The sequence below is a fragment of the Saccostrea echinata genome, unplaced genomic scaffold, assembly GCF_033153115.1.
Source record: "Saccostrea echinata isolate AGI-Se365-2 ecotype Australia unplaced genomic scaffold, CSIRO_AGI_Sech_v1 ptg000020l, whole genome shotgun sequence".
Lineage (NCBI taxonomy): Eukaryota > Metazoa > Mollusca > Bivalvia > Ostreida > Ostreidae > Saccostrea > Saccostrea echinata.
The window spans coordinates 3,646,471-3,658,995 of NW_026889769.1; the positions used below are offsets into that span (position 1 = coordinate 3,646,471).

General features: G+C 33.2%; 1 protein-coding gene across 1 annotated transcript; it reads right to left on the reverse strand.

Moving 5' to 3' along the window:
* Nucleotides 1–3,511: 3,511 nt before the first annotated feature.
* Nucleotides 3,512–10,367, reverse strand: LOC133189843 (acid-sensing ion channel 1A-like). Its single transcript, XM_061325235.1, has 7 exons — nucleotides 9,837–10,367; nucleotides 6,602–6,700; nucleotides 5,186–5,363; nucleotides 4,402–4,458; nucleotides 4,129–4,291; nucleotides 3,893–3,987; nucleotides 3,512–3,779 (listed from the first exon to the last, which is right to left on the reverse strand). The coding sequence occupies exons 1-7, from the start codon at nucleotides 10,365–10,367 to the stop codon at nucleotides 3,631–3,633; spliced, it is 1,272 nt and encodes a 423-aa protein (XP_061181219.1). The 3' UTR covers nucleotides 3,512–3,630.
* Nucleotides 10,368–12,525: the final 2,158 nt, after the last annotated feature.

Below are 12,525 nucleotides of genomic sequence, written 5' to 3' on the forward strand. Positions count from 1 at the left end.
CGACCGTCATAGATCTGTAAATGTTGGCATTCAGTAAGTCTGAACATTATACTGTACATATAAAAAAATATTTCGGTTCAGTGTCTAAAAATGGGTTCAATTTACACAATCTTTCTTTAAAGTGACTTTTTTTTGGTCCAAAGCAACTACATGTATTCTAGTTTTGACTTGAAGAGTTAATTTAAGTTTCTCTTTTAACATAGCGAATGAAATACACATGTATATAGTTTTTTCCCTCTGAGTAATAGGCCTAGTATTTAATCAAAAGAAACGCAGGATCTTTACTTTCAATATACACAAAAGCGTCAGGAAAAATACCGAACCAACACTGTTAAAGGGGCCTTGACACAGCTGCATTGTTTACAGTTTTAAATTTCTATTTTTACTCAAAAAATAACTTCAGTTTAATGCATTGAACTTGCATGAAAATTCTTAGAATTCAACGACAATGACATCAATCAAATGCATCATGAACTTTATTGCTCACGTGCTTTGAGAATGTAAATGACCAACATGAATAAAGTACAACAGACAACACTAGTTAGTAAATACAACTTACTATCTTATGATCAAAACAGTTTTTTTTAAACCTAGAAAACTTATTTGCCTATCGTAGCAGTAGTACCCATGAAATGCCTTATGGAAGTATGAAGATATTGATTGCGCTTGATTTTTCATGCAAAGCAATATACACACGTACCCCCTTTTGTGAAAAAATCTGTCAGATTCTCCTAAATTATTTTTGAAATCATTTTACATGTACGAGTCGCGTATAATTCGCGATGTTACTTACACGTTCTTGCCAGAGTATTGGATTCACGCGAAATTAAATTTCTCAAAAATAACGATATTTTTGTATTCAAGCATCACAAGCAGGATACAGAAAATTATGTAAATTATGATAAGTTAATTGAATCTGTATTCTCGCGTAAATGTTCTTAATTTCGTGACTTCGATGAAGGTATACTGACTGTAATCAGGCCCGTAGGAAGCAATTTCAGTTGGGGGGGGGGGGGGGGCACAGCCATACATTTTCAGTTGGGGGGCACTATCAACTACCGAAAATTCCTTGACAAGCAATAAAAAAAAGAGGTCATCAGACGTTTTTATTGAGGGGGCACAGGCTAGTAGTAGCAATATTTTCTATAGTAAACCCCCCCCCCGGTTCCTACGGCCATGTGTAATATATATTGTAGAAAATATAATTATAATGTGTTGTGACTAACTTTTAATATGATTCATTAAGCCTAATTATGATACATGTATCACAGACATTTGTTTATGTTATTTTATTTTATTTTTTACCCTCACTACATTCATTATAATATTCAATTTCAATTTCAATTTATTTATTGATTCACCAAACATGTTGGCATACAACCATGTAACATACAAAATGAAAAAATACAGTGTGTTTTCAGATTACTAAGACACATACTAAAGTAAATACATACATGCAAGTGTACAAATCAGTGAAGTCAACTGCGTTTACAACTTGAAGTTATACATAATCATTATGTAAATAGTATAAACAGTATAATATGGACAGAGATGAACTGATTAATGCATTAAATATATATTATTGCGCTCTATTTTTAGAACGCAATTCAAAACATTCATGTAAAATTTCGCATAGCCTTCTAGAATGAATTGCATTGTCAGGGTTACAAAGTACTTTACAATGATTTTCCTTCAACATGTTATCATTTAAATTATAGATGTTCAAAGAGTAATACTTTTTTCGCAAATCTTTATATATAGGACAGTCATATACGAAATGTATTTCATTTTCTACAACAGTTTTACAATAGTGACAAAAACGAGATTCTTTTGGGATACAAGGCTTTGAATATCTGCCTATTTCAATTTCTAAAGGGTGTGCAGAAATTCTCAGTTTTGTTCATTTAGAACGTACAGATTTATTAATTGGAAATTTCAAGTAGTCTTGTAATTCAAAGTTCTTTCAAATTTGACTGTAAAATAATAATTTACCACATTTGGTGAATTCAATGTTCTGAAGTTGCAAATTAACATTTTTTATGTAGAAATTCTTCAAGTAGCTGCTAAATGTGTTATCAGTAATATCTAATGATGGAAGTTTAAGTTTCTTTTTTAATTTATCAATCTGACTCTGCCAATTATCCTTTACATCATTATTATATAGATTGTCATCTTCTAAGAAAGCAGCAATAAGAATTTGATTTCTAATTCCATTTTTATTATTATGGTTTTTTAGTCTCTTGTAATATTTAAACATAGAAATGAAAGCTTTGCAACAAATAGGAAGTGTTCCTATCTCATATTTGATGGCTAAATTTGAAGCTTTTCTCTGTACACCCAAGATGTCTTTAAATATTAAATGCTGTATCTTTTCAAACAATTTTGTATATATATACAGATATGTGCCTGTGATTTATACTATGGTATATCTAAAAGAAACTACATGTAGGTTCCCAGAAATTACACATAATCGTGTCAAGCGATGCAAGTCTTATGCTATACTATAGTCAGTCCCTTTGTAAGTATCTTTTTCCGGCAAATCTCTAGTTGAAGAAGCTTCATAAAGATATATCCAACTTTTTATTTGTTATGCATTTCTAAACGAACCAATCTTGTTCTAAATGTATGCGACATTTGATAATTGTGTTCGTGTTCCGAGTGCTACAGGCTCTAAACTTGATTGAAAATTAAAACAGGCGGACAATGACTGGAATGCTCCCATAGGATTAGTACATACATCCAGGTCATAAGCGGTAATTTCTTGATTAAACTACACTCAGATAGTTTCAACAAAATACCTCTATAGGATATACATGACGTATAGACATTCATAAGACAGGTGTGAGCGATCTAAGTTTTGAGTATAGGGGAGAGGCACAACAGGTTTTTCAATATTATTAGGGCTGGGGCGATATATCGAGATGTCGATAATATCGATTCTATGTGACGATGATACGCATATCGATACGTACGAAGAAATATCGCAAAAAAATTCTGACTTACGTTTTTCTTTGTTTACTTAAGTAAACATTTTTTGGTTTAATATGTAAAATAATTATGCTAAATATAGATATGAAATACATAATAATTAACATCAATTATGTAAAATAATTTTGTTTTCCAACAGATAAGCAACTTCTTTGAATAAATCATTCTTATTTGTGAAGAAATGTTTTGTTCATTTCAATAAAAAAAATATATATAACCAATTCAACATATCGTTATACATATCGTATCATGGCTCAAACATCGTGATACGTATCGATATAGAAAAAGTTGTAAGTTGTCCCAGCCCTAAATATTATCCGTGAGCATTCTTGTTTATTCACGATTAAAAACGTTTAACGTTTCCCCCTAAAATAATACAATGCAAATAAATACACTTTGCTGAATCTGATTTCAATATTCACAAATTAAATATATATATAAATCATATTGACATACAATTTATACATGACAGTTTACATCAACAAGTATTACAAACTTTATTGTACAAAACTCACCGGTTATGTTTATTAAAAATCTCTTTCTATATGTATTTGTCAGCTTTTATTTTTTTTTACTTAATATCCTTACTCACTCACAAAACTCTCTCTCTCACTCTTTCTCTCTCTCGTAAAAAATAAGATGCTAGGCACCATTGTCTTTCGGATGTTTTCTTGACTTGGAGCTTAGTTGTTTGAAGATAAACAGCAAGACTAAAAACATTATTTCCATGAATTCCATTATTGTGAGAACACTTGCTCCAATGAATAATCCCATCTGGCCACCAATGTTAGCTAAATAACAATTTTAAGGACCATAAATATATGAATATATGCATAATAAAGTGAATTCCTTTACACAAATTTAGGTATTATCACAGAAAGGCACAGACACCAAAAGTACGCACCCAAGACATCTCCTATTCTTTCGTACTTCGGAATTTGCCTCGTCCAGAAGTAATTTAGCTTGTCATAAAATATCGATATTTCCAATATATTGTCCCTATTTCGAAGATGTACATTTGTATATTAATATTTATGTGTAATTTGTTTTTGAGGAATAAAAAGAAATAATTCAGAAAATGGGCGTGTAAAAAGTTGACATTTTTCTCCATTAAATTGGAAAAATTTGAAATTGTATTACTTTAATCGTTCCTTTGATGTGTTGAAGTGTGAAGACAGAATCTGGACCAAAATATCGGAGGGAAACTGACTAGTGGACACTGAGACGTCATAATTCGTTTGCTGGCACGGGAAGGGGCAGTCACAATGGATAACATTCTGAGCTTCCTGGTATATCAGTTTCACTGGAAAATTACTTCATAAATAAAATTTTACAGTTTTCAAATCTCATCCAGAAAACATATATATACTTATATGTGTTAAGTATAATGACTTTCTTCAAAATTCTACGTACCTATTTCTTTCAGGTAACATTTCGAGATCTGGTACTTTGAACAAATAGGGTGAATTCCTGAAAAAGAATTACTAGTACTAGTATACCAAAAAATTTCATATATAATAATAAATATATAATAATTGGGGCGAATAAATCTCATATCATGTACCACCCACTATATCAGTGTCATGAGAAATTCATGATTTTAAATACTTCTTTCAGGAATCTAGTTTAAAACACAAGAGCGAATATTGCTAAGTATTGATTATTTTTTAGAGAATTTTTATAGCACAAGTCAGGTCAGTAGAAAAAAGTAAAGAAATACCATACCTTAGAAGACTGTTTGTTGCAGGGGTAGCACGGTCGAATGTTGCCCATTATCTTTGACGTAACTTCGACCTGGCATTTCTTAAAGCTTATGACATGAAGAAATGAAATTTGCCCCCCCCCCCCCCAATGAGCCAAATGGCTCTCCAGAAACATGATTAAGTGCACGATATTGACTAACACCTGGGACAGCGCTTAGAACGCGGGGGGGGGGGTGTTACTATGTAAATTTTCAGTTGGAAGCTGCTTGCCCCCCCTCTCCCCCCCACACACTCTTTGTTGCTGTACGGTCAAACACTGGCGAATTCAGGCAATTGAAAATAAAATGTACCGATTTTTTTTATATTTTTACTTGTCAATTTTTTTCGGAGGTCAGACCCCACTTTGAAAAACGTTGCTACGGGCCTGTGGGATATGGCAACTTGGTGATACTGGCGGAAGAAAAGCACGTGATCATTAGGAAAAAAATATTTACCTAAATCACCAACCCGCACACAACCACATTTCTTGAATATTAATTCTGAGAGGCAGAACTTTTTACAAATGCCAACACTGTACGGTCTGGGATGAAATTTGTTGACAAAATCTGGCGCATCTGTGTTCAAACAATACCCATCCGCAAATGCTTTGAACGGATATGGCAAAAAGGTAAACTAAAACAAATCAGTGAAATACATTCTCATTAGTTAGAATTTGTATGGTGTTAATTACATTAAGGTTCATGCACGATTGTTTTTTATTATCTTCATGTCACAAAAATATTTCTGGCAATATAAATTTCAAAACCAGAAATCGTCTCTAAAAAGGTATGGCCAGAATGATATATGTATTCACAATTCATTATGAGATCTCGTATGATGTTACCATGCAGCTCATTAATCAACCAAAGATTTGCGATCTTTATATATTTTTGCAACTAGCTATTTTGTATTTATATGCGAGAAAAAAAATCACGAATTTTGGTTATTGCTTTAAATACAACCTTTCATAATACAAATATACGTGACGTTTTCTAGAGAAAAAGGTCTTGAGTAATTACGCAGAAAATAAAGTTAATACGGAAGAAAAAAAATAAAAGTTGAGATAGGCGCATGCCCGCTTAACTTATATATCTACCAGTTCCGAAACTAAGTTCGATCAATTTTCAAAAAATAATGCCTGGGTCAACTTGATTGAAATGTGAAGATAACGAACAATGATCATGAGCAAAAGTCCATTTAAACAATACAAGTCGTGAACAGGGTTCGGTGCCATGGAGGAGTAAGGATCCCCTGTCGACCGGTCACACCCGCCATATGCTTCTTGTCATGATCGGGTAAACGGAAAAATTCCGTACCCAATATAATGTGAATCTTAATTTTACGTATACTTAAAGTGGAAGAAGTTAATTAGAAAAGGTACATGTAATTTACAATAGAGATGAGATGTGAAATTGACCAATAATAAGTCAAATTACTCAAATATCAAGACAAGGCAACGAGAGTCCAAAAGCAACATATAAAAGGGTTATTCAATCATATCTTTGTGCAGCTCAGATACTTGTACTAATACATGGTCATCCTCTACAGGGATTCACATGTTTTGATACCAGTCTCAAAGGTTTTCAAGGAAAAGAAACAAAAATAGAAAAAAATGGGGGTTATTTTTTTTAGGGGAGTAAGGTTGTGTCTCGAAAGAAAAGAATTGCACTTTTGAGTAAAACCATACTTTTGCAACCTTTGAAATTGTAAAGCAACCATGGCATGGTCATGGTTACATATTCCCAAATCCCATGTTTATTTTCTACACCCGCCCCCTTTGTCCGTACCACTGCCAAGATACTACAAGTAGAACTACTAAAACAAAACTACTGAGTAGATGAGTGGATTAAAGCCACTATTTTTATGGTTACCCTCTTCTTGGACACAGCTGCCAGTGCAGACACTCCGGGGGCGACAACAAACCCTTGATTGATAGGATCCGGTACGGTGCCTGGCTCATGTACCACAACCTATATCATATATAAAAGAATGAGAAAAGACATGCATGTAGCTTGAGTAGAGTCTTTAAAGTAGAAAGAAGAGGTGTCCTGCCACATTTTGAAATACAATCAGTGTTTATATATTAGGAGTAAAATCTTTTCATCTTAAAATTACTGGTTAACATATGTTGTGGATATTTAATGCATATTGTGTGATTTTAGCTCAATCCAACGATTTAAAATAGCAGATATGTTCGAGAGCTTTGTTGTAAAAAGTTCCAATGACTAAAAGATGTCCTGGCTTTAACTCGTGGTCAGATCTCATATATTTACGTCAAGGCATTAAGCCCACTTTTTTCTGAGTATAGTAATTTGTTATAGTAAATTTTCATTTAGATACTGGTCCCCCCCTCCCCCGACTTTTTGTTGCAGTAAGATCGTGCACCTGCATGCAAATTCTAGAATTTGGATAGTTAAGGACGTTTTTTTTCCTTGTCAGATAGTTTTTGGAACTCACGACCCCCCCCCCCACCCCACCCCACCCCACCCTTCGGACAGTTGAAGATTTTTTTTGGTTAGATTTTGGGGAGGGGGGGGGTTGCACCCCTCCACTTTATGTCACTTACAAATTTACCGTTGTAATATCTAAAGTATAAATTTAAAGATCGATTTCAACTCTTAACATACACACATGGTTTTGTATATATTAATCCGATACAGTTACAGTTTTGATATGAACATAATGTAATGTTGAAAAACGTATTCCACTGCAAATCCTGATGTCACTTCATTTACTTACAAATTTCAAGATGAAATTTTCAGCCGTAAAAGCGTTCCGAATACATTGTAATGAATGTTAAAAAAAGTTTATTATCCTATATAAAAAGAAATCAAACCACTTCTTGCAAAGAAATGCATGGATCTTCTTTCATGCGAAATTATAGCATGTTGCTAAAAATCGATTAACTTCCGTAACGATTTTGTTTTAAATTTCACGCACATAATGCATATTTCAAAAAGAGCTGAAACTTATCTGAAAGTGACCACGGAACCTAATATCATTGATTCTAGTTGCGAGTCAGCTATTTTAGACAATTACATTTTCGACATAACAAAATGAATTGGACAAAAACAGTTGTCTCTTAAAATTTTACCTTCCGTAATTCAGGAAAGTTTTTGCATTAAAGGTATAAAAAAAATTATTATGTTGGGAGCGAAATGCTTCATGCTTTTGTTTCATATCCTAAAACAAACTTTAATTTTAACTATTGCCGAGAATTTTAACTTTTATTGCTGGGAATTAACTTCCGTAACGATTAACTTTCGTAACGATATTTTTCCCGAAATTTTAACTTAAAATCGGATTCATGCGAGACTTCATGAATACTGTTGTGTTCTATACTGTACATCAGAAACGAAAAATTGGTCAAATTCAGCTTTATTCAAAAAATAATAAGACTTGTTCAAGCAGTTACTTCCGTAACATTACCTTTAAATCAATGGTATATTAAAATTGTTGTAAAAAGTTAACGATACCAGATTTGTGGACAATTGATTTTTTTTCAAGTTCACTGATATGTCCTTTAAAGAATTACATATATGATGTTCATTTTGCTCTTTGAAACAATTATTTTTTTCATGTTTTAATTTTATACTCTGATATGGTCCATTTATCGTAGAATGACTGTGCTACGGGCCTGCTATTGTAGCAATGCGGCAATAACAGTTTGCTTTTGATCTTTTCCCTCTCATTTTCAATTATAAAAAAAAATCAGTCTACATGTGTAAACTTGGGGGCCGAGGGTGGGGGCTTACATTTTTATTTTACATTATTGAACAATCTTAGCTCTATTTACTCCTCAAATATTTAAAACAGATTCTGTTGCGTTTGTATCTTACTGCTTATTATAATAAAATAACCAGAAGTCTCTGATGAGACTGTAGCACTACTGGTTTGTATTTATAACAATGGAAGAAAAAAGTAGCACTTGCACTTGAAACTATGCAACAGCAATAAATAGAATAATGGTCCTTGATTTAGTCTCTTTGTGGCAAGATTTATTGCAATCAGATTAAAACTGTTGGATGAGTAGCCTTTTGAAAGAATTTCACCAACATTTCTATTTTTAGTAACCATAGCAAGACTGTTAATCAAAAACAAAAATGAAATAAAATTATGTATCTCAATGTAGTCTACTTTTGGGCAAAGTTATACTGAAATCAGATCAAAACTGTATAGGAGGAGTAGCATATTGGAAGTATTTCACAGAGATTTCTATTTTTTTAGCATGGCAACACTATTATTCCAAATCAAAAATCGATACACAGAATTATTTATCTGGGTTTGAAATCTTGTGTCCAAATTATATTCAAATCAGACCAAAACTGTACAAGTGTTTTGAAAGTATTTCACTTTTTTTTCTATTACCGTAACCACAGCTACAATGCTCACAAAAAATCCATTAAAAGAATTTTGTATCTCATTGTATTCTACTTGTGTGCCATGTTATCCTGAAATCAGACTATAACTATAAGAGAAATAGCATTTTGAAAGTATTTCACAGAAATTTCTATTTTTAGAAACCATGGCGGCAACACTGCTCAAAAAAGAAGCAAAAAAACAAAAACAAAAAAAAAAAAAAAAAAAAAAAAAAACAAATAAAAATCAAACACTCATGTACTAAATTGATAATTATGCATCTTAGTGCAGTCTACTTGTGTGCCAAGTTATATTGATATCAGACCAAAACTGTAGGAGGGGTAGCGTTTTAAAGGAATTTCACAGAAAATTCTATTTTTAGTAACCCTTGCAACGCCGTTCATCAAAATCAAAAACCTCTGCACTATATTATGCATTTTAGTGTATTCTACTTGTGTACCGAGTTATACTAATATCATACCAAAACTGTAGGAGGAGTAGTGTTTTGAAAAGTTGTTTACAGACAGACGGACAGCAGACAGACGGACGATCGCCGGACACCTTACTATCACATAAGCTCCTCTGGTCTCTGACCAGTATGGCTAAAAATATTGAAAATTTGACCAAACATAAATGGTTTTATACAGGCATCGAACGAGATTATGTTTGAAGAAACTTTCACTGTCTTTTTCCTAAAATACGAAAGGCAATTTGTCTCTGTTTGAAAATACAAACATAGATATAGACCTTGACTCCAGCCGTGGAGATGAATCCGGCTTCATAAAGATCCCTATGTATGTCCAGTAGGACGTAAAGATTGTAAAGAGATCCGCTCACTTTTGTTGTCACGTTTCCGTCACCGTTCCATGTAAAGCAAACTCCTAAAGAGGTCAGGGTAGGTTCGAACACCTGTCCATCCACAAAGTCGAAGGTGCTCATCAAAATAAACTTTGAGACGTCCATGCTCATGCTCAGTTCTTGTTTCAAACTATTTGGCTCAAAATAGCCATTTTCCTTGTAATACGAATCATTCCAATCCACTTCATTGGTAAAAGCGGCCATGGTGGAGATCGATAACCAATAATCAGTATCTTTTTGAGATTTAGAAGATCTTGATTTGTTCTTGGAACCCATATTGCAGATAGTAACCGCGGGAAATTGCATTCTTCCAAAACTCTCCAGAGATATTTTGCTTAGAAACGGATAGGAGTAGTAACTCCGAAACTCGTCTATCAAAAACCAGACGATGGAAACCAGTGAGGTTAGAAGGAAAAGCATCCATAAAACTCTATTTGAATAAGAAAACACATTTATTTAGATTTTGCATATTTTGTTCGATTGTTCTTTTTTCCAGGTAACATCATATGAATACAATTGTAATAAAAAAATCCTCTCAAAATAAAATTAATGTATTTTGTTTAAAGAAAGGCTTTGGAAACTACAGATATTCCAAAATGTGGCAGCATCTGTGAATCAATTAAAAAAAAAATCGAGTATTGATTTCGAAAACTAGACTAAGAAACAAAACCTATATAACAAAAACACAAATCTTCTATATAGTCTTTATTTGTATTGGTACAGTTGCACTATTAAAGTAAGAAGAGCATCTGTGGTTAGTGACACAGGAAGACTTATGAACAGCATGAGGTATAATTTGAACAGATCAAACAAATCAAAATTGTAAAACATTCAAAGAAACACAATTTATTTACCCTTTCAATCTGTTTCCTCGCACGGTGCCCACTTTTCCAAATCCATGACAAGTTGTCTCGGATACAAATTTCCACCAAAGTTCGCCGAGTGAATCCTTTCTTTTTTCGACATCCGCATCTTTCAAGTTAATCGAGTTCGCACGATCTGATGAAATGCCTGTCCGACTTTTTTGTCGAGGTAAGGATTGCTTCGGGTGTGTCACAACTTGTATCATCATATGTCTTCTTTTAGCATCGCTTCAAAAGTTTCATATACTACATTTTAAACTCAAAGTTTCCTTGTTGAGTTTGAATAAAAAGGTAGTTCTCAAATAAATTTCCTTTTCTGACAATTTTCGTCTTTTTAAGCTGAAAGTAACTCAATCACAGTTCCAAATACCATCTTTTAATTTAAAACAACAGCTCAAAGATTTTGTCTTGCAGGAATACAGCGGAAAACAATTAATTATTACTAGTAATCGTCATACCCCATATATCCAATTGGTAAATTACAATTATCTTTATACTCGATGTATCGATTTGGGAAATTGCAATTTTCATTAAACAATAGTTCAGAAACAAATGTACTAAATTTTTTCATGCGTAATGCCTTATATGAGAAACTTTTGAGTATTACAAACATGAATTTTAAAGATATTTCTCATGAACTGATATAAAAAATGATAAAACAAATATAATAGCCTTTTGATTCGGAACAATCCCTCGGTCGATATGCTTTCTCTAAGCTATATATCTACGGATTGACCTCATCAAAAGACTATATGAAAGTATTTCAAAATATTTGCATTCAAATGAATTCTGTCCTTAATCTTAAATAAATCATCGTTACCAGCTATGATTGTATGAAGACTAAGTGGAATCTTTCATTAAATGAATACCTTTATATTTGACTTATTCCCCAACAGAACATAACACCGACTATAGGATGATTTAAAATGAATGTTTAATGCAGGAAGGGAATTCAACGTAAAACAGCAATATACAGTTGTTGACTGGGGGAGAGGGAAACAGTCGATCTGTTGGACCGGAGTGCAAGCTGTTGCCCAAGGCCGTAGGCCGCGGGCAACAGCTTGCACTCCGGTCCAACAGATCGACTGTTTCCCTAGACTCCTGTCAACAACTGTTTTATTATACTCCTATACTAAATTAGATTCATAAATTTAACGATTTATCCCGAAGAAGAGGTAGCGATAAGTCCAGAGTCACCAAATATTCGTTGAGAATATTTTCAGCGTTTTCACAACATTTTTCGTATTTTTACTGTCCCTACTTTCAAGTATCGCCTGGATTTCATCCTCGTTCGCCGCAGCAAAACGAACATCGGCCATTGTTATACCCCTACTAAACAGTCCCTATATACTTTCTTACTTTAAAAAGTCCAACAGTTTTAATTAACAGGTTTAAATCACTCGGCATCCTTCGGCTGATTACATTTAACTTACGGTTACCCGAATCAGCCGAGTTTGCCGAATGAGGAAAAGATAACTCAATTTAGCGCCATTTGAGGTCAGCGGGCAACAGCGCCTCGGGAAATAGACTTGCTCTTGGAGAACTGGAATCTTGCTGACTCCCTCAAAGATATACTTTACTGTTTTATTACACCGATACAAACAAGAAATTGGAAAAAAATATAAATAAAATCAATACTGTAACAATGTTTAATTTTAATTCAAGTATCCAATTTTGTAACAGCGATAAATAAAAAACATAACAACACAACAGAA